This window comes from Saccoglossus kowalevskii, chromosome 9 (assembly GCF_978046115.1).
Source record: "Saccoglossus kowalevskii chromosome 9, keSacKowa6.1, whole genome shotgun sequence".
Taxonomy (NCBI): Eukaryota; Metazoa; Hemichordata; class Enteropneusta; family Harrimaniidae; genus Saccoglossus; species Saccoglossus kowalevskii.
Window position 1 is genome coordinate 37667929 of NC_140649.1, and position 23515 is coordinate 37691443.

A 23515-nucleotide genomic window follows, 5' to 3' on the forward strand; every position below is an offset into this window, starting at 1 on the left:
TGTAATTTGGAATTGGTCACTGCTTAGGACGTGTACCCCTTTGTACTGCATCTATGTTTGATCTGCACTGCAATGTTTTTGAATGCTGTTCACTTATTTCATGTATTTGACAGATGCTGATGGCTTTAATTAATGTTAAATCACTTTCTCGAAGAACGAGTCGTCTAACACTCTCATTGGCAATGCCACATACTAGTCTATCACGAATTAGCTCGTCTTGTAATGCACCAAACTTGCAGCTTTTCGCTTTATTTCGTATGCCTGGACAGTTTCACCCTGTTTCTGATTACGAGTATTGAATAGTGACATTAGACTGAGGGTTGCATACTTCCCTAAACTTGCGTTTCAGACACTCTGGGTCCTCCCTGGTTTCTGCAGCAATTATGACAGAACCATCATCTGCACGTATAGCAGCAGCATACACAAATGACCTCTCCCTTTCTATAGCTTCACTACCCGCAAGATTCAACAAGATGAATGCTTTTGTCTTGGGAGTTTTATCACCATGAGCTGCACTTATGAAAATGCCATATTCCTGTTCAAAAATCCTCCAATTTTCAGCTACATCCCCTTCAAATATTAAGATGTTTGGTTTTCGAAATGAATCGGCCATAATACTCACTGGAAGACTTCTTGAAATTATACAAAGAAATTTAGCAGTGTCTTACCAGAATGTCTTTGTTTGTTACCTGTCAGTCAAAACAGATTTTCTTTACACCATACATAATAAATATACGTATAGTAATGTTGTGGATAGCAGTATCCCACTTCTGACACCATGTAGAATCAAGGATGATTAGACCAGGTAGAGGATTACACAGGATTGGTTTGTTACACACAACTATAGGTGCAGCCATCACACCATGGCTCAGGTAGTGAATACAATACAACATAAAGGTCAAATACAGAGGTCAATGAGATGTGAACTCATTTGCATAATGCATACTCTACATGTTTGTCAAATGAGTAACGTATATAATATTTGGAAGGGTAAGAGTTGATTGACAATATAAATTGGGATTTTATTGGTTAAACCCACGTGTATATTTTAATTTATTGGCACTAAAACAATGTATTCAACTAGGGACATTAAACATTTTAGAACCGGGTTTGAGCATATTGTTTTTCATCTATACTTCAAAATACTTTTCTGATCTTAATCCAAAATGGCTTAAAATTGTGATTTACACACATTATAAATCACATTTGTTGTATTCATATGCAGATTGTAAATCACAACGGTCTGCCTTCCAATCAGCTTGGCGTACTAGAGAAATGTTATTGTTAAATATTGCCGGTATATGTAATCCATTTAATTGATATATTCCTGGGAAGATCTTGGGTCACCTCAGAAACAATACACAAGACATACACATATTATACAATCTACGTGATTTATTAATTTCGATAAATCTGTCACTCGTCGAGATTTTAGCAAATTCATCTTTAGAAATAAGACGAAATATTAATTATATTTATTAACAATAGTTTATCTTTATTAAACATTAAAACCATGAAGAGCCTTTTAAAATGTGTTGCACTTCATCTTGTCATCATATTATATTTTCTCGTTTCCCAGAAATGTGAGTAAACAACAATATACAATTACACAATAATGAATATGAATAACATTAATAAAGCCTATAAAAACCATAGTAACATAGTTAAAGTAAATAGGGTTAGGGTTTCTCGTCTCGTACATCGGCTATAATGCTGAGCGTCACACTCTTACTCTGCTTGGTATGGGATCCCGACAGAAATGTAAAATGTAAAATTACAATTAAAGAGTGTCACTGTACTATTGTTGTAAACACCCCGAGACTAGAAACAACTGAGATTTCCCCTATGAACATAAACTAAATTAGGGTCTTGATAAATCAGCGATGATGCGGAATTTCTCATTGATGTGATGCGAGTCATTGATATGTTCCTTCGTGGTGTGAGTCGATGATGCGGATGTGATTTTAGTCGATACTCAGTTTGTGATGAATAGATTGCGACTGCCTGTCCTAGTTAACAAAACAAACATGGTTTACAGCATATACGGGATTTTCTAAATATAATTTCTTTATATAAAATTCAATCATAAAAACAATGACTAATTCTAGTAAGTAATTCGAATAAAATCTAGTTAATGAAAATAAAAAACGTTGAGACTAAGATGAGAGCAATACTAAACATTCGTTGGTTAGAAATCCTTCATATTTCAGAAAAACAAATTAAAAATGCTATTAAAAAACTCACTGGGATATTATGGCCTCTGTTCTGGATGTTTGAAATACTGTGCTAATTACCTAATAAAACCATCACATAAATTATTTAACATGATCTTTGATTCTGAAGTATACCCAAAAGTATGGAACATCAGTCTAAAAAAGATGATTTGCATGTCCCAGCAAACTATAGAAGGAATGGCGGTATCAATTTGTATAGGGAAATCATTCGTCACTATAATGAATACCACAATTACTCATTTACACAATTACTGCCAAAAATGGAAAGTGAACCTGACTATAACTAAGGTCAATATATTTAGAAGAGGAACTGATGACAAATTCTATTTAAACTTGTGTGAACTCATGCATTGGATATTTTTTCAATCAAATGAAAGATTCACTGAAGCTTCAGACAACCTGGCAGATAAAGATACCAAAAAATTGTACGTGCTAAAAAAGTCATTGCCAATAGAAAGATTTACAAACATATATTCATCTTTTTAATACACGTATAAAACCAATTGCTCTCTACGGATCTGAAATTTTAGGGATGGAAAATATAAGTAATAATCAATGGGAAAAATCAAAACAGAGACAATTCTAGGTATTAACAAATACACATCAAATAATGCATCTCGGAGTGAAATAAGAGTATTACCTTGATAGTCGATGTTAAAATAAACATGATAAAGTTTTAGTCACGATTATTAAATATTATATAAATACGCAAAAATAATATTTAATAAGTAAACACGCAAAAGTAGCATTAAATGACCAGAAGTTTCAAAAGTACAATGAGAAACATGTGTCAAAATATTTCAAAAGACCTACCTAACATATAACCTATCCACTGTCACAACAAAATATAAAAAAAATCAAGCACACTAAACAACAGTATATTTCATACTGGATGAAATATGACAAATTGGAAAACAAAACTTAGAACATAAACTAAATTAATTACAATTATGAAGACTGCTTAGGTGTGTTAAATACAAATTAAAGTATATCTGTAACTAGATTCAGGACACGTAAACACAATTTAGCCATTTAAAAAGGAAGACAAACCAAATTAAAATCACCATTTAGAAATTAGGATGACAGAATATGAAATACTTCCTTTTGGCATGTCCAAAATCCCACTGAAAGAAAAAACTCGTGCCAATAATATATTCTCAAAAGAAACCACTACTGAAATACAATTAAGCTATTATGTGATTTTATTCATAATTCTTTCATTCTCTTAATTTGTAACACTGATTATTTCTTATACTATTACATTCATTTTGTATACGTATTTTTTTAACCGATATGCAATAAAGATAAGTTTACAAATATAGTACACTCATACATAAATTATACAAGTAAACTTAACATTAAAATGTGGTAAATAAAACATTATGTTTTATGACTTCTTACAGGGGCATATTCTACGTTTGTTGTATAGTTTTGGGTTTCAGAAACAATCTTAACCAATCATGACTTGGAATACCGTTTTGGAAACAAGTACACATAATAGAGCAAACATCAATTAAGATAATAATCAATATCAATTTACAGTATTATTGATACAGTATTCTTTGATAAGTTCTTGTATTTGGTCTTTCTGCAATCTAATGAAATTGTAAAATTACTTTAATATTAAACGGTTAAATATTTCTTAATCCAAATTAGTAAATCATGACCATAAATAAGTACCAACTGATACATATGGGTTAGTTATATTTCAATAACAACTCGTATAGTAATCAGTAAACTGACCACAATATAGTATTTTGTAATGTTAGTGAAAAAACAAATTAGAAATACTTTTATGTTCGTATCCACACTGCAAATATTTGCTATACATGTCATCACACTTAAACCGATTAACAAGCCATGAATTTATTTGTTGTGGTCAGCGATTAAAATGATCAGGCGTCTCCATACTTTCCATAGTGCCATAATGCCATTTTCATTTGTATATGTCTGGTATGACTCGTATCCGAGGTTAGAGCAAGCTCTACCGGTATAGTAGTCACATGTTGAGCCCGCTGTGTATCATTGCCTGTGCAACGAGCCACATTGACTATACAGTGACTTTATATATAAGCTGAGCATACAGTATACAATGTCAGAAGGCAGGGTAAGACACTATTAGGATTTCATAAACCGCAAGTATACACAATATATCACACTGATCAATTTAGAACGCCGTAAAATATCATAGGACGCCTAAAACATCACCTTAACTACAAAGACTGTTTTGATCAATAGAGTAATTCTGTAAACTATATATTGCAATGTGTATACTCATGTTTAATTTCGAAATATTATATATAGACATATATACTGAAATAATTCATTAATGTATTTGTAAGAATTGTGGTTTGCTTTACTCATAACTACACGATTTTAGTAAAAGTAATAATACAATAAATAATACAATAATCATATTCAAATTTGGGGCATTTTCTGGTCACTAGGCAATGATATGGAATTATGTAAAAAGACGTAACAATAATAACGTCTTCTAAGGAGGCTAGAACAATAATAATCTAACATAAAATAACGTCATATAGATTGACGTGTACATCACAACAATATGAATTTTGAATTTAAATTTCGATCATTGTTTAGAAAAATCGAATTTAAATCTCTTGATGTATTAAAATTGTTTTAATTTTGTATACATTGTTTAACGTATTTTTAAAAAGTTTACATTTCTTCACTTAATAGTTTTGTCTCAATATATAGTGAATATAACAATGAAAATCAATAGTTGAATGTGTATAGAGATCTGCATAGCAATTCATTTTGGTAAGGAAAGCAATTATTTAATTTCAGATACCTAATATTAATGTTCATTTCTCAGCACTGTAACAATGTATACAATATATTAAACGCGATTAAGAAAATGATGTATACATTGTTACACAAACATATTGAATAATGAACAAAAACAGATATCAATCTGGTTAGACTAATTATTTAGTGGATAATTTCTGATAATTACCATTTTTCAGATCAAAATAAACAAACAAGGTCATCACGCTCAAACTTCTATTCTATTTAGTGCCATTTGCATAAGAAATTCAAGACCTAAAAGATTAATCTAATTTATGATTACACTTTTAAATTTATTTATTTATTTATTTATTTATTTATTTATTTATTTATTTATTTCACTTTAAACAAAATGTCATTGTTGTCTCTCCAGACTTTTTGAATGTGCTAATTGCTAGCGCTGACATGTAGTGCAATAAACCATAATTTATGGACTATGTGAGAGGGCTATGTGACTATCTTGATATCAGACTGTAAACGCATTGATTATTTACTAGTTTTTAAATAAAACTCGCAAAATTAAATCTAAGTGAACATGTTGAATAACAATATTGTACTGCAAAGTTGGTGAACTTAAACCGCAGTGAAATTGCTCAAAACATCAACATAGTGAAATAAATAAATGCCATAGAAAATACATGTTTTTACAGTGATGACATTATGGCAATTTAATAAGCTATCCTGGCGTCAATTAAGGTCCCCCATATTCGCATCCGCCAGTGAATTAATCTCGACCAGTGGGTCTAGCTTTCCCATTGAGTCACTCATCTTGGGTAGGGTCGACTTTTTTGGCTGTTCATCCCAGGTAGAATTTGAAATCATGAGCCCGATGCAACAACCATTATGGTAACAGTGACCATATGTAATACACGTCGATCTCAATGTCTACTTATCAAAGACAACCTGTAATCTGGATTGGGTAAAATATATTGACAGATTATAGCATGATATTACAGCGGAAACATCATTTTTAAGATACTTTCTTGGTTCAGTTGTACTATCACATTATTCATTGATGTATGTTGTATAAGTTCTTTAGACTTGTTTGTGATCTTCCCCTGTAAAAAAACTCAATATAAACATTGCATTAGTCAAAACAAGTATTATCAGAATTGTCAGTTCTTACGGAATGTATTGGTTTGAATGCTTAATTAAAATACTTTCTGTCCTGTTGAAAAAAACAAAGAGATAGTTGTATGCAGTAGTTGGAAAGAATAAATCTGTTTTTTATGACATGAATACACTACGATCACAGATTAGCTATTTGTTGTTTGAAATTATATAGACTATAGACATTATGTATATAATGTGATACGTGACAGCAAAAGCAATTCCCAACGGGAAGGTCAAATTATGTGGCTGACAACTGTCAAATTAGCCTTCTTGGAAAAATATCAATGTTTGATACATAAACATATTTTCTATTAATAGTTATACAAGTTATACAATTGTGAGATAAAATGTCAAAATACTGTAATCAATACTCATTATACAAGTTATCTTGAATTATGTAACATGTAACAGTATAATTAGTAAATACTCATTCTCAACTTATTCCATATATTATTAAACCGTATTTACAATGATTGCAACTTCATTTAAAATGCGCTTTGCATATTCAAGAGCTTTTGTTGCTGTTTCCTGTGTATATACATCATTTGGTATTCTGGTTCCTCCATACATGTCAGGGTAACGAGGATGGAGATGGTCACAGTGAAGATTCAACAATGCTATGACATCATTTGTAACATCTGTACTGATATGTGTAGATAGAGTAGAAGCGAGGGAAAGTATGTCGTGTGTTTTTGAATCAGGTAGGTCGCCCAAAACTGTATAAATCCCACCCTTCAATGCCTTCTCAACAGCTTGTTGACACTTGAAACACACCCATTCGAAAGAAGAACAGTCTCCTTCCATGTCTTTGCTAGCAGCATGTATGTCTGCATTTGCTTGCCGAAACCAACGCTTTCCTTCTGTAGGGTTTGGTTTAGGTTTATAATATTGATATGAAGAATCAGATGAAATTGTTCCTGTACTTGAAGATGACCTATCAGAAAACCATTGTTGTTCTTGTTCACGGCCAGCTCTAGCCTCTCGATCCCATTTATTATAAGATGATGAAAACCCATTATAAGAGTAACTAAACCCCTTCTCAGAAGTAGCACTTGAGCTACCTGAGCTATACTGAGATTTTGAAAGCTCTTTCTCTAATCTATCAAGCTCATTTTTAATGTGTTTAAACACTTCGCCAGCATACTCTTCATTGCCAATGTTTTTATCTGGATGCCAGAGTAGGTATAATCTTCTAATGGCCTTACTTTTTTGTTCCTCTGTTAAAGTAGCATCTGATAAAATACCTTCAAGTTGTTTTGACACATCTTCACAAGTTTCTTGCAATGATTTTGACAAACTACCAATCTCGACATTAATGCTGCCTGAATTATTATTTGAAACAATGTGATGGTGCTTTTGTTGCTTTATTTTGTACAAATCAAGTGAGGAGGCAACTATAGTTTCTTCTTTTGAAATGTTAATTTCATATCTTCGAACGAAATAAGGTTGTACAGTTTCATTTATTAGCTTCACTTCTTTCACAATCTGTGCATAAATATAAACAGACTTGTTTCCAATATTGTCTAATTCATATCCAACAAACTCTCCAGGCCTGAAGAAATAGTTTGGATTTTGATCCAGAAAATGCAGATCTGACTCCGGTATTTCGATACCAACAGGAGGGATGAAGTATGAATAATTACCTTCATCAGTTACATAGCCATTTTCAACAAGGTATTCACTAATTCTATCAGGATTTTGACACAGCAATAGATCATGTATTTGCGATTGTATATCATATACCCGTTTGTGTAGTTTGCATACTGCTTTACTTAATTTACTAACAAAAAAATTATCCTCACTACCATTATGGTTTATATACAGTGTTGTGCTATTTATTTCACATGCAAGATATACATGGAAATTGCGCATGCTGTCTACAATTTTTGTATTTGACTCGACATTTATTAATTCAATATTCACTCTATCAAGGCATTGTACTTTCACTTGCTGCAAGTTACTTAGTAAGTGCTTTATTTCATCTGTCACAATGATATGTTTTTTTTTTATTAATATTCTCAGTACCGCATCAGCAAATTCGTTTGAAGACAGTAGATTTTGATATATTTGCTGGACATGACATGATGGATACTCCTTACATGGCTGTGGATTCACTATTTCATTTCTAACAATACTGCTCAAGTATGTGGGCCGGTGTCTTTTTGGTAGTAACTTTAGTAAATCTCCAGTATAGTCATCTAAACCGCATACTGTGAAGTCAATAAGAAAGTCACGTCCAAGACCTTTAACTTTTTTAATGTTGCATGGAATATCATGAAAGACAAGCTGAGATGATAATTTAATTTTTTTCTCAGTACTTATAAGATACAAGTTGTGATGCTGCAAATAGTTATCAAATGTTTCCACTGTGTGACTCTGTCTTTGTGTAATCTTCATAAACGAGAATAGATAATACATGGAACGTGATGCCTTATTAAGGTTATTAGCGTTCAGTTCTGTTCCACCACTCTGTTTATATATGTCTTCTAAGACAAAAGCAAGTTGTGGCTTGGTAAGATTTTCTGTGGCACCAAGAAGACGAAACAAAGGGGTAAACGATCCAAAATCTAGAGGGATACTGTAAATAAATGGTTCAAGTGTTGGATGAAATGAATTTATTACTATTTGCTTGGCCTTAACAATAATTTTGCCATCTTCAACCATAACTATTGGTAGATCTTTCAATTTAAGTTTTATAGATTGACAGTTCATACACATGGGTTCATCCATACAACTGCTCCCAGTTGTTTCGCTTATTTCACATTGTTCCATCAAATGTTCAAAAATTGTTTTCCAAACTGAAATAAGCTTTTTAGCACATAGAGAATATTGACCACTAATATCCTCCAGAGAATTATGTTTCACAAAAGTGTTTGATAACTTTTGGCAATGTTCCAATACTAACTCTAGTGGAGGATACAGCGTGAGATTTAGATTTTCACATATCAACTTCTCATTGGCATCTGAATATGTATTAGGATCAGCCCATTCTGGCAAGAGAGGTGAAACTGTCCACACCAATGATGCATATTTCAAACTGATGAAATTACTGAAATATGTGAAATCCTCTGTAGCTTGATATGGATGGATTGCAAGCAAATTCATATCAACGCTTTCGACAGGCACAAATTTTATGTGTGATACTTTACGAAGAAAAGGAACATCATGGAAGTGTTTGCTGCACATCATAAACTTGATCAACATCTTTGACTGTGACAATGCCAATTCGTTATTAGTGTATTTTGTTTTTACTACCTGATTTGCAAAACGTATGAAGTCTTGTTGTGAGACATCTTTGTGAAGTCCAATAAGCTTGAGGAAATGTAACCATTCATTGTCGTGAAATGGGGGAGGTGGAAATGACTCATCAGGTAATATTGCACGGAATATTTCATTGTCTGAATCATAGAATCTGCTGGCCGAAAACATTGAAGTACTTCCCTGCGGGTCAGGAATAAAATCAAGATTGTTAAGCTCTAAGGTCAAAGGTTCATTTTCCCTGAGATCGAAGTTTTCTCTTAAATTGATAAGGTGTTCTAGTTGAGTGGGCTCGCTAAAACTGTGAAAATATGGTAGAATATATTGAATATATATTTTATCTTTTGTTATCTCCTTTATTCCAATTGCATCATACAAATCGTGTAACCTAGACTTCCATTTCAAAACTACACAATTGTACTTTTTCATCCATGAATCCGATTCAGTTTTTGGCATATTATAATTTTGTAGGGCATGGCATTTACTGTATTTGTCTATAGAAACTATATCCCCTAATACTGTAGGATAAATTGGGAGGTTCTTTAATGTTTTCACAATCATAGGATTCCTTTCAATGTCTTCTTGAAAGTACTTCAAAACTGCTGTACATTCATCTTCACTTAGCATGGTGCACCAATCACCATTGTTCAGATGACAGTTTAAAATATTTGCTACATCTGCTCTCACACTGTAGTTACAAAGGCAGTCTGCCACAAGTGACTGTATATCATCCTTGTCAATTTCAGTTGTAACTATTGAACCATAATCAATTTCAGCGCAACCAAGCTTATTGGCAATCTGTACAATAGCTCGAACAGATGAGGTGCATCTGACACCTGTTTTTGGATTAAATATTCTCCTTGCCAGTGACATGGGTACCAAATGTGATGTTGTTGTAGGCATAATGCACCACTTTATCAGGTCACCAGGGAATTTGTCAGACTTGCTATGACAAAAATAGAGAAATTCCCATAACATCTTTATCCAAGATTCACTGATGATTTTATGGTCCCATCTTATGTATTTTTCTTCTGGTATTGGTAGAACTGTGTGAATGTGTGATGCCAACTCACTAATTGTAAATGTTTTTATAACTTGGCAGGAGTCTTGTAATTTTACCAAATCATCATATAGATCCGTTGAAGCAGTCTGATCATGTATTGTGGGTACTAAGTTAGGGTATTTATTTATATAAACAGGCATTGTATTACTGAATTGTTTTAACATGCTATCAACAGTAAGCAATAATGGAATCCCATTAAGATCCAGATCTTCATCATTTAGACAGTATTTCAGAATAATGCCTAGATGTTTTATGTCTGGAAATATTGAATCTTGGATATAGCAAGGGATATTACCCACTGAACAGGGATTACTCCTCAAGTAGTTTAGGACACAATGGGGGGATAGCTCTTGTGCAGCTGTGAAGTCATAATAAATTCTTGGTGATAAGGCTGTGAGTGGAAAACCCAGTCTTTGCAATATAATTGGTATAATAATATTGTCATGGACTGCATTTGTACATTGTGTTTCTACATTCGTACAGGTGGTGTTGAAATAAGTATCTTTCAAACAATGCCACTTTATGGAATTATGTGAATATGTTATATGAGTTTCATCAGTTGGCCAATCATCAAGGTTCAACACAGGTAAAAGTTGGCATTGGCAGTCACTTATTAGTGTGTAGACACAACAAACAAACTCTTTCCATTCTGAATTAATTTTAGTTGTACTAGGGAACATTTCCTCATAAATCTTCAATCCTTTATTTACTGAATATTGCTGTGAAAATAAAGTGGTTTGCAGTACTTTTAACATGTCAATATATGCTGATGCAATAATATGATGTTTGATGAATTCATTCCATTTGCCTTTATTACCAGTTGTCCATAGTCTTTTCCGATCAGTACTTAAAGCGAAATGTCCATTTACCATAATTGGAAGTCCGGTCTTAATAGGCAAAGGAAGAAAACAAAATGCTTGACATTTTTCTTTTGTCATAATTGTTGATGTGTGTTTTGGTTGTACAGAAGGATAATGAATTCCATATCTGTTGTAATTTGAAACTGTGCTACACACATCATTTCTATTATCTGTACTTATTAAAGCTGCAACACCACCTCTTGGTAATATGGCTTTCTTCAAATCTTTTAGGCCTTCATCATTGAATGATGCTCTAGCAGTTTCTGGGAAACCTACTTTTTGTACTACTTGCCATATGTAGTCAATTTTGTTAGAATCAGAAATATTCAACTTATAGCTAACCAATGATTCTGGTATTGTCAACACACCTTCATGTTTTCCTTTAATCTCATCAGCAGTTTTTTTGAGAATTGAACCAAACTCTTGACGTTTTTTAGCATCATCATCTGTCATACCTGCTTCAACAGTATATGTATCGTGTAGTGTTTTACCGTTGGAACTGATTTCTGATATTTTGATAACTTTAATGTGATTCAGAAATAAAAGCATTGCTGGCATTTCCTCTTTGAATCTCTTAATTAGACAATGCATTTTGTTTTCATCAACTATTTTATTTGAAATATTGGATGTCAGAGCTGCTCCAGCATTTCGTAATGGAAGACGTACCATTGTGGAGTCTTTCAAATCAAAGTATTCAGTAAGGTAAGCTGCATATACATCAGGATAGTCCTGCTGCAATTTGCCAACTGGAATTTTTCGCCCTGGGCATTGCAAATTAGCACCAGGGGCATATTTGGCATGAGGGTCAAATATTAAAAGGTCACTATCATTGGTCACAATAGAAGGACAGTCTGTCAAGTGATAAACGGCATTAAATCCGATACCATACTGGCCCGTTGCTTCAGCAGCATCTCGTCTGCCACCAATGCCGAGTTTCTGAATACCTTTGATGTCTTTATCAGTGAAAGCCTTGTCATTGTAAATGCAAAGTGCTGGTCCTTGAAGATCGCCCCATGCATCATTAAATACTGTTGTAGCTTGATGTACTCTCATATCATATACAACATGTATTGTTGTTGCATGCGCATCATCAGCATTTTGTACTAACTCTTTCAGTATGTCAACTCCAAAGGGATAATCATGTAATATACCCTTAATCCTATCTGCAAGACTTTCTTTTTGCCCAAAGGACTCTCCAATTAAAAAATCATCGCCAGTAGAATATCCTTCTACTTTCATTGTACGAATTGGCTTCACCCCAAGTTTGATCGCCAGTGATCTGTTGAAAGTATCATGTACAAAATTATATTCCCCATTTTCTACCTTCATCCACTGTACATCATTGTATGCCAGATCTCTAGGTTGATACAGGATGCAATCCTGCCCAGGAAGATAAATGTCATAAAGGTATTCTTCATCCAGATCTTTGTTCTGAAAATATGATGTTAGATGTATTATCATGTCAAGCTCACGTTGTTCCAGTTTCATGAGTTGTCTGTCCTTGGCCAATGCCTTTATTGCATTGACATAATCAAGCACATCAAAGTTTTCCCTGACTCCACAAGCCTTTAGAAGCACTAAGAAAGGCTTTAGAGAATCAGTTACACAATATAAGTAAGGTGCACAGCCAATATCCAGACTGAAGGACATTTGTTTAGGAAGCACGAATGATTCACATGTCAACAGAAAAGGGGTATTGCTTTCTGTTAATTTCTCTGTTATCTCCCTTTGACAATTCCGGGTCTGTACTTCGTCTGATAAAAATTTATATATATTGTAACATATTTCAGATGTTGTTCCTTCAATGTAACCATGCTTAGCAATTGCAAATAATTGCTTAATAACTATATCAATAGGAGGATGTATGTTGAGTTGAAGAAGTGATCTAACACTCTGAGATATTTCTCCACATCCACCTTCTGCTGCGGTCATTTCATTGACGACAGGTTCAACTACACTAACCAGGTGTCTGCAGCTACTTGCATATAGCACACTTGGGGAAGCAAGGTCTACAGTAGTGCTGTACCAGGGTAAACTGTATTGAGTTGGTTTCTTCATAATTGGAAGAAATGGAATCACTTGTAACTTCTCGCACTTTTCTTGTGGGCATACTGGGAATCTATATTTGTCTTCAAGGTATTTAATCAAGGCTGTCACTCGCAATAATCCCCTTGAATGATCAAGCATATATTGTGTTTCTATAGATTGTGCACGTTCAATGACATCTTCCCATTCTATATGATATCGAGCCATTCCAACTTCATACAGCTTAGACAAACACTTTTCTGTTTCATATTGTTCCCCACAAGGGAATCGCATGTCACTTTCCTCATAAAGTATTGCAAGCTTGGACGTTGGATCAATAAGATCCCTTACTTTTGACAGAGTATGGTTTTGTGTAGATGTAGGGATACATGGCTGGGATTGTAGGAGATCTTTCAAATATTTTCTTGATTTCCATTTCGATTGTAATAGGATATCAAGAACAAAATCATCTCTTACATTATGAAGAATTCGTAAGTTTGGAAACAGGTATTTCTTATAGAATTCCTCCTCTGAAACTGTGATTTGATCTATCTTCGCCTGATTATTTAGTTGGTGAAATGTATCAAGCACTTGTTGTGAAGGATCTACTGTTCTCAATGGTGAATCATCTCTCTTTAGTTGCTGATTCACAACTTCCAAGGCTAATTTTCCATTTACTTCCTTTCTCAAACTTGGATCTAATATGCATGAATTATTTATATCCAAGTGTTCATCTCCATTCAAAAATGGGTCTTGAAGAAACAGTTTGGGAACACTTTGGCCAAGTTTACATCCTAAAACTCTCTCATAGAAACCCTGTATCACTGCAGAGTATTGAGAGACACACTGTGTAGTGGGCCATTGTGAATAATCATAGCTGCTCTTATTTAGTTTGCCACTCTCAAGTAACATCTGCAGCAATTTAGTGTAGGATTCACTGATAACATCTTTCATGAGTACATCATTCCAACGAATTTCAATTGATTTGTTCAAATCAGTTTTTATATGTGTAGGAAGACCACGTCTGTCTGATGAAAGAGCAAATCCTCCATTGATATGCACAGGAAGGTTGGTGGGGATGTGTAATGGCAAATAACAGAAGAGTTCACCCTCTGTATACTGAGGTGCAAGTGTACCATCATCTGTCTGTGTTATTTTTATAGCGACACCACCACAAGGTTGTAATCCAAGTTTAAGTTTAGATTGTTCTGCATTGGCACTGACAAACTCCAATGCATCACCTGAAGAAATGCAAGAACAAACTGCCCATGTTTGTTCAAAGCTGTGTGGAGCATCCTCGGTATTATTATTTGAATATTTTTCTGCATCACAAAATGTCTTCATTGTGTAAGCAAATGTGGGGGCTGTTACATTCTTTCCCTGTTGATGAGACTTCAAAAAATCCGAAACTCTGTTAAGTATTTCACGATATTCTGTCATTCCTTCTGTCATTCCTTGTGTTAATAGCGGTAATACATCCCGAACTCCTATTGAAAAAAGCCGATTCGGGACAGTAATATCAGTGGTATCATCATTAATCTCAAAAACCTGTACCTTTTCCACATGCTGTGTGAAAAGCAGCAACGTCTCAGCATTCTTATATAAACCATTAATTAGGTCTGTCATGCGAGCTGAATTATACACCACATCGGATACCTTACTTTGTGCAGCTGATTCATGTGTGCGTAATGGGAACCGAAATAATGTTCCATCACATCTTTTCTGTTGAATAAGTTCACAACCAAATACACCACAATAAGGCTTGAACTGGTCAGCATATACTCCCAACACTCTTGCATTCTCAAGATTAAGTTTGATACCAGGTTTTGTATTATTCTTTATCAGATTTGATATATGATAAGTATTGGAATCGAACATTACAAAAATGTTACGACTAACAAAACTTGGTACATCAGTGATATGATAAACAGAATTGAACCCTAACCCAAAATTTCCAATCTTACTACTGTCTTTCGCTTTTGTAGCTCCAGCTAACTGATTTATATTCTTTAGGTCATCATCTGTAAAGACTGCATCATTATAAGACCAAAGTGCGGGGCCCTGGCACTCTTTCATTTCCTTTGAGAAAAGAGATTCCATCGCATTAGAATTTGATCTCCAGTCAATAAGAAATTTCACTTCAGTTGCTCCTGCATCATCAGCATTTTGAATTAATTCTTTGAATATACTCATTCCTTCACCATAGCCCTTTAATATATTTTTCAAGCGAGTAGTTATTGGCTCATGTTGACCAGCTACTTCAAATCCAAGTGTGTCTGGTTCTATAACTCTCTGACTAAGGGAGGGTATTCTGAGATATTGGGCTGTCTCAGTTGGGATATTACTATGTACCATAATAATGCTGTCATCAGATTCAAATGTGCTCATTAAGCTGCCATTGTCACAATATGTGCAATTCTTTCCAAGTGTTAATTTTAATGTGCCATCACAAGTGTGAATTGGGACAAGTATTCTGTTCATGAGGTCATCTGATATGTAATCTTTATCTCTTGTTATCCAATTTAGAATGTTTGTACATAGCAATTCATCATGAGATCGTTTTTCAGCTTCTGTGTTATGGTGTTCCTTTATAAATTCTAGTACATCTATCATATCACTTTCAGTGAAAACTTCTTTTACACCAGACTGCAACAGATAACTTTTCATTGAAAGTAGCTGATTTGGGATCTCATATAGATATGGCTTAAGTGTAAATGGGAAGTTGGTATTAAGAGCAATCTGATGTGGATATGCAAAACCATCTCCATGCCATACCCAGGGAAAGTCAATTTTCTGCATATAAGATATATCTCTCTTTGAAATTTCCTGATATATTTTATATACAATTGCTTCTATCTCATGACTATTATTCGCAGCATCTCCATTTATACAGTCGTCCAGAGCGTCTACGACATTCTGCAATTGCGTAGACAGAATGGACACAGAAATATCTGACTCTGATGCAAGTAAATCTTTCAATTGTGGGCCAACTTTAGATGGAACTATCGGTAAGACACTGCCAACTAAAAAAGCGGTGTCTTGCGAGTAGATATCAGTGGGTTTGAATATCATCTGATCTGTGTCACACCAATGCAAATATAGAGGATACCTATCTGGTCTAATATGTTGCCGTGGTACCCAGCTAAGCTCTTTAAGATATGTTCTTAAATGTCTGTCATTATGGTGGGACAGCAATAGTTCTGAACGTATATTTAAAAAGTTGAATAGTGCCTTTGCTTTACTGTATATATTATCATCAGAATCATTTGATTTGCTGATAAAATATGCTGTATTTGCAATATCTGATGAGGTTACATCACAATGCTTCTTCATCCCAACTTTCTCAAGGAAAGACAGAATATCTCGTTCAGCATAAGGACCAATTGGAAAAACATCTTCCCCCTTGAAAATATCTATGAGTATTTGATCTTGTGGATCAAACACATCAATGGGTCTCACTCTGGTATTTTGTTCATTGACTTTAACAAATGGAAGTTCTTGAACAATGGACCCAAAATCTTCACTTTCACCTTTTAAATCACTCAGATGATGAAGTACCCACACCATAATTTGATCGATTTCACATTCTTGATAGTAGTTGCAGGAAAACTCTGGAAATATGCAAGTGGAAAGTAGTGATGTGTCTTTCAATCGATCAATGCCTAGAATTGACAATAGCTTGCAACTACTTGGATCATCAGCATGGATCAGTAACTTCTTTATTCTGAAGTTGTTTATTCCAACCTTTGCTATCATGGAAGGTGCTACTGGAGCTTCATTAATACTAACAAATTCTTGCCCACATTTGCCACGACTGCCTGGAAGTGTATCAAATATAGGAAGCTTCAGTAAAATGGCCCTATTCTTATTCACAGATTGTTCAGACACATTCGCTAGGATTTGACACAGTGCATGTTTTTCTTCTTTAGACATGTTATAGTATGCAGAAGTAGACAGCTTTCCTAATACGGATAGAACACCTTCAGGCGTCGGAGGACCAACAAATGTGTGCAGTTTAGTATGTTTAATAAAATTGGGTTGGTTTTTCAACATAATTACACCCAAAGTTGTAAGACATTTACACACATCAGGCGGCAGTGTAGCCGTGGTGCTTTCTGCAAGTATAACAGGAGTTTTTATATTGAGCTTTACCAATTGCGTGTTGGCATTACCATCAACCGGTAAAAGTGGGATATCTGAAAATTGTGAAAGGCTGTCAGCATATATTCTACAAATCCAAAACCAAAATTCAGAAAGCCATCTTATAGAGGGGTGGTTGTTTTCACCTGGAGTCCATCTCACTGTGCTGTTTGTATCTCCAAACCACTCCACAGGCAGGACTTCATGCATATATTGAAGGATATCCTCATTGATCATGTATCTTATTTGAGTCGCCTTTCTGTCTGCCACTTGACCAAGTTTATCACAAACTATTTTCGAAAGATTTGTTTCAATAAAATCAAATGATTTGCTTTCACCTGGGAGCAGAATTTGTGGAATATGTGATGTTGGAAAAAGAACTAATTTACTACCAGATTTAAAGGTAGTAAATTTGTTTCCAGATACTGGGAGAAGAGGTAAACCTAGTAGATCCTCAAAGTTATCATCATGGAGAGAAAATTGAAGAAGTAAGATCTTTTCTTCGTAAGACAGGTCTGTTACATAATGGGTACGTACACAGTTCCTCAATAGCTGAGGTGTTACAATGTTGATATCACACTGACGTATGTTTTCAAATACATGTTCTGGGAGGACAACAACATCTTTATCACATGATTCTAAATATGATATTACTGCTTGTGTCACATTGGGAGTATCATCTCTTATATTGCCGAATATAGCCTTAGTTAGTGAAATCCACTGACCACGTCTTGCTTTTGTGAACAGAACATCCTTGTGAATTGTATTTGCAACAAATGGATGCAGGAACTTATTCCAATGTGGCTTAACACAGTCCTTGTTAGGCCATGCTTGGTATATCGAATATGGGGATAACTCACTTATCGAAATTGCATGTAGAATAAACGTACTGTAGGTTTCTGGTAATAAGCGTGTCACAATCAGCTCATTCCATTCTGCCATAGCATCATGTTTTTGATCAATTGCTGGCCACTTCAGACTGCGACGATTGTCAGAGAGTCCAAAGTAGGCATGAACATGTAGAGGTAAGCCAGTTACCCCTTCACTTGCTTTATCAGGTGGAAGTGGAAGAACACAGAACACTCTACCTTCCACTGTGCTCAGTTCTGGAATATGCTTATTTCTAACAACTGGCATTGCTAGGCCAACTAAAGGCAACAAACCTAACTCAGAGGCTAGGTTTCTTACCTTATCAGAAACATTGCTACCAAACATCTGGTTAAAAATTAGCCATTGTGTAGTAGTTGATTCTGACCCAATGGATCTAATAATATCACTCTGCTGGAAGTATGGCTCAGTCAGACATTTTCTCTCAATACTTTTAAAAAATGCATGTTTTGCATTCTTATCTGCATCATCACGTTTGACTTGAAATATCGTATTTGTTTGTCCATCTAAACATTTATACACACTTACCTTTTCAACAGATTTCAGAAACAACAGAATTACATCTAGTTCTCCCTTGAAGGATTCAAACATGTCATCAATATCTTTTGGTTCAAATAATGTTGATGACATTTCTGATATTTCCTTGCGGAGAGGGAAACGCATCAATGTCCCATTGAAATAAGCATCTTCAAATGGTTGCTCACCAACATCAAGAACTTCCGTGAATGGTAAAAACTGGTGATTAAAATCAGTTAGAAGTGGCCTACCTAACTGGACTTCTCTTCCTGGGTCTCCTATTTGGAAACGGTTTTCAAACGGGTCAAAGAACACAATTCTGTCTGCACTCATTATTGATGGCATATCTAAAAATAAGAGGTATTAAATATTACAATTACCAATTAACTTTGGTCGGTTAATATATAGTAGTTGAGGTGTTAAAGTGAATAGTTAACAAGGTACATGCAAGGAATGTTATCTAAATTATTAGATATTTATTTAAAGTTCATTCCGTCGGATACTTGCATGTAGCCTAATATATATGTGTGCATACTTTCTTGTAATTGCGCCATGTATATCTATATCATGAACTAAGATGAGTGTGTCTTTTATGATGAACAGAAACAATCCTATTGGGCTTTTGTTGACAAATAACTATTACCTGTTATATGATAAACAGACACAAATCCAAGACCAAATCTTCCAGTACGCAACGGATCTTTTTTTTTAACACTCTGTTGAACAGATTGAATGCTTTCCCAATCATCGTCGTTGAATACGCTGTCATTATAGCAATACAGAGCGGCTCCCTGGTACTTTGAAACGGATTGTGTCAGAAGAGATGTTGTTCCATATTCTGTGGTATCTAAGAGAAATTTCACTTCCGTTGCCCCAGCATCATCTGCATTCTGAATCAATTCCTGAATAAATGTATAGCATCATGTGTTATTACCGGGATATATATATATATAGCTTTTTATAAATTGAGGTTGTCTGAAATCAGTTGAATACAATTATTTTGTGAAATTGATATAATAATACTAGTGATAGAGCAAAATGTATATAATGTATATAGGGACATAGGGACAACAACAAATGTAATTTGGGTTCAGCAATACCTTGACTATCTGACCATCAGGGTATCTTTTCAGAATGTCTTTAAGAAAATAGATCAACGGTGGCGTGAACTGACCAAATCGTCTGCCTGCAAGAATGAAAGTCACCAAATTATTGTTACAAACACTTTTTACAACACTCCCAGTGCATCTCAGGTCCAAGATTGATTAGGTGCCGTATATAGAAAAATCGTAACGAGACTTAGATTAAAACAAAGATAGATGAGAGTCTCACCACAACGTTATATGTATTTTTTACAGAATTAATGAAATTTCACTTTTTTAACTTTTTATATAGAAGAGAACGTCCTTGAGTAAAAATGTCAAATTTCTATTGAGTAAATCGGTTAATAATCTAGGTTTAAATTATTAAAAACAAACAAATGTGTCATTGTCTTAATGTCATTAGTACGCTACACATCAGCTATTTTATATCCTGAGATTTATTTAGCGGTATACACAACAATGCCACGCGGAGTGAAAAGGAGAAGAGATCAAAAAAAAAAAAAAAAAAAAAAAAGACGGGCACTATGTCAGAGGGAAAAAAGGACGTTATTGAAGGAATCAGTCCGTTGTTTCTATCATAACCAAATAGAAGACGCGATTTTTGGTGCATACTATACCGAAAATGACAGCTCCACGGCTGTGTCTGAGTCTGACTCTGCGTATGAAACGGATACGGAATCATACGTCGGTACAACAAAAGGAAAGGAACTTTGACCCTGCATGAAAGGACGCGACAATGCTGTGTTTTCTGGAGTTGAGATGTTAGAAAGGCGACTATCGTCGCGTTGTGGAGATGATTTCTTCATAACAAAATGGAAAACATTTCGAGATTAACAGAAATTAAATTCTGGGAATGAGAGCAATCGACAAAGGAAGACAGGCGATCATCAAATTGTCAAGTTTCGTTGAACTTCCGCCACCAATTTCCCCCCCGGCAGTTTCCGCTCACCCATACAAAAAACATACCGCCATTTTGGCTTCGAATAGCGAAGAGACGGCCGAACAAGAATTTCTATTAGCTGTCAGAAGAGTAACAATAAAACCATTTCCCCAGAAATTACAATAGTCTATTAACGTATCTGCGAGTCGGATTTTACCCTGACTGATCGTTAATTTGCATACAAGTGCGTACAGGTTCCACCCACTGTTGACTCTATAAACATAGAGGTACATCAGATGCTTGGCTCACGATGACAGTTTCGCCAACTCCGCGCTTTGTGGAACAAAAACGCCCACCAAAATAGATTTGCGAAAATTTAATTATTTTTTTGAAAAACATTGTTGATCCGGTTGTGGTACTCGATCTTTTCTTTTCTTTTCAAAACTATTTAGCTCGCAGACTAATTTGTTCTTTCCTTTGAAATTTTCAGGAGCAATTGTTCCGGCCTGGTACATTCAAATTGCGTCGTGCAGTCTAATCATTTAAAAAAGAAGAAAGTAGTTGCATTGACAATCGACAATAGCGTTGAGTACTGGTCATTTTAAAAGTGTGAAACTTTTAAAAGGTATTGTGGAAAAACTAGTCAATGTAAATACTACAAACTTTTGTTCTATAACCTCAGTGAACATATGTTTTAAACATGTCAAACTGCCATTCGTTCGGAAGTTAAATAGTTTTAAACACTATTAAACAAAAACGGACATTTTCAACCCATTTTATACCCCTAGCAACTACGAAAACAAATGCATCATACTGTTAAAAAGCTGGCAAAATAAACTTTCATATGGTATATAGCATGACAAAATTAATGGATTTGTTAGTGTAATTTATTGTTTAAAATTCCTATAAATCATAGTGCAGCACCACCTTTGTAGGAGAAAATATCACACTCACCGATGTGAATAACATTTTTATATCTCCTTCCATTGACTGATTAAGACTTATCACAAATGATATAATGCATGCCTCTATAGCACGATGACCCAAACCATGCAAATTGCGACACTACGCAACATTCCGTATATGGTTCACAGTTCTTATATCCCGAAATATCACATTTATTACCTTGATATTGACCTTGAATTTATATATTTAATTCAAACCACACCCGGGAGACGCGATATATTTTAGGGGCTAGGAAATTTGCGTCGAATAATTGGCTCAAAATAATCATCACCCAAAAAAACGAGCTAGTAATGGGGTTTGTTGATGTGATATAACGCCTGGTGTACCCGACAAAATGGGTTTTGTTGATGTGATATAACGCCTGGTGTACCCGGCAAACAAAATGAAAGCTCGAAACACGCTGAAAACAAGTACGACCAACAAGTATACACTAGTAGTAAAAAGCTAGTTACAGACTGGAAACCATATTTTGTAATAGTTAACGAGCGTAGTCTCGGAAAACTTGAGTCAATAACGGTAATACTTCGAATGCATCGTCACGCAATGGATACCTGACAACTTTATTTCTTTGAGGTCAAGTCATATGAACAATGTAGTTCACTCGTTGCCAGGTCCCAGGGACCAACATAGCATATTGAAAAGAGAAAGAATCGCGCGCATATATAATGACGTCAACTTCCAAGAAGAAATGACTATAATTGGTCGTCGTACAGGACGTGTTCGAATTTCATGTAAACAAACAATATATTTTACACGCGTTGTATACGTCGCTATGACTTCCATATCGAACATGACGTGTGACGACCACAGCCCTTTAACTGACCAAACGTCTGGTAATAATAACACATAGCACGATATAATTGAGACGTAATTGTACTTTCTACGTAAACACGGTACACGCGTCAAATAACTAAATAGCACCCCTTTTACGTGTTTTTTTTTACTTCCGCTTGCGTACCATATTTTATTCAGAGACCCCCCCCCCCCGATACTTATAAATACGTCTTCATGATATGACCCTAAAGACTATCTCAAATATACACACACTAATGTACGTATGTGTGGAATACAGACACCACCACGGCCAGGTCGTGAATATGGACAGCCAGTAATACATTCGTACCTGGCAATTTAATAATGTTAATAATACATACCTGGCAATTTACAGTCAGCCATGTTGAGCCGGACACAGGCCTGACACGTGCCGGCAATATTCCCTGTTTCCTCTTGTTCAAGATAGACTAATTAATTGACTTCGTAATAATATTAGCAGGGTGAGTAGTAACTTATAAGACAAGTAATGATGCGCACTTGCTTCACTGTGAGCAGTAACGCAGTGCCGATGCTAAAAAATACAGTCAAATGACGTAATATTTCTCAGTAACGGTGACTATGGCGTCTATTAATATACGTCTTAGTGTGAAATCAGGTCAACTGTAGAAGGTGTGGCTCCAGACAGGCCACGTGAGAAAGGGTCTACGATAGACTGGCAAAGTTGGGACTTCTTTTTTGTTTTACAAAAAAAAATATAATTGTCAATTTAGCCCTTTTAACGTGATCGCGAAAACTAGCGTCACTGCGAAAGAAATCCCAACTGGACGCATCTGCAGGCGACCCCCTGCGTTGGAGTGAAAACCGGAGCGGAATCACTCCGGTGATTA

At 35.0% G+C, this 23515-nt stretch overlaps 2 protein-coding genes across 3 annotated transcripts; both read right to left on the minus strand.

Moving 5' to 3' along the window:
• Window positions 1-1375: 1375 nt before the first annotated feature.
• LOC144353379 (sacsin-like) lies at window positions 1376-23246 on the minus strand. 2 transcript variants are annotated; one of them, XM_085503481.1, is made up of 5 exons: window positions 23009-23246; window positions 20006-20091; window positions 19549-19807; window positions 19157-19252; window positions 1376-5952 (listed from the first exon to the last, which is right to left on the minus strand). In XM_085503481.1, the coding sequence occupies exons 1-5, from the start codon at window positions 23028-23030 to the stop codon at window positions 5921-5923; spliced, it is 495 nt and encodes a 164-aa protein (XP_085359607.1). In that variant the 5' UTR covers window positions 23031-23246; the 3' UTR covers window positions 1376-5920. The 2 variants fall into 2 exon arrangements, with proteins under 2 accessions (XP_085359607.1, XP_085359606.1); XM_085503480.1 differs by lacking the exon at window positions 1376-5952 and adding an exon at window positions 15333-15440.
• Window positions 1470-13405, minus strand: LOC144341702 (sacsin-like). Its single transcript, XM_085503479.1, has one exon. The coding sequence runs from the start codon at window positions 13392-13394 to the stop codon at window positions 6609-6611; it is 6786 nt and encodes a 2261-aa protein (XP_085359605.1). The 5' UTR covers window positions 13395-13405; the 3' UTR covers window positions 1470-6608.
• Window positions 23247-23515: the final 269 nt, after the last annotated feature.

Coding starts and splice junctions, on each gene's coding strand:
- LOC144341702 (XM_085503479.1), bottom strand. CDS start 13,394: ATGAAGAAACCAACTCAATACAGTTTACCCTGGTACAGCACTACTGTA.
- LOC144353379 (XM_085503480.1), bottom strand. CDS start 23,030: ATGGCTGACTGTAAATTGCCAG. Junction 20,092..23,008: donor GGCTGACTGTAAATTGCCAG/GTATGTATTATT, acceptor TCATTCTTGCAG/GCAGACGATTTGGTCAGTTC. Junction 19,808..20,005: donor CTGATGGTCAGATAGTCAAG/GTATTGCTGAAC, acceptor ACATTTATTCAG/GAATTGATTCAGAATGCAGA.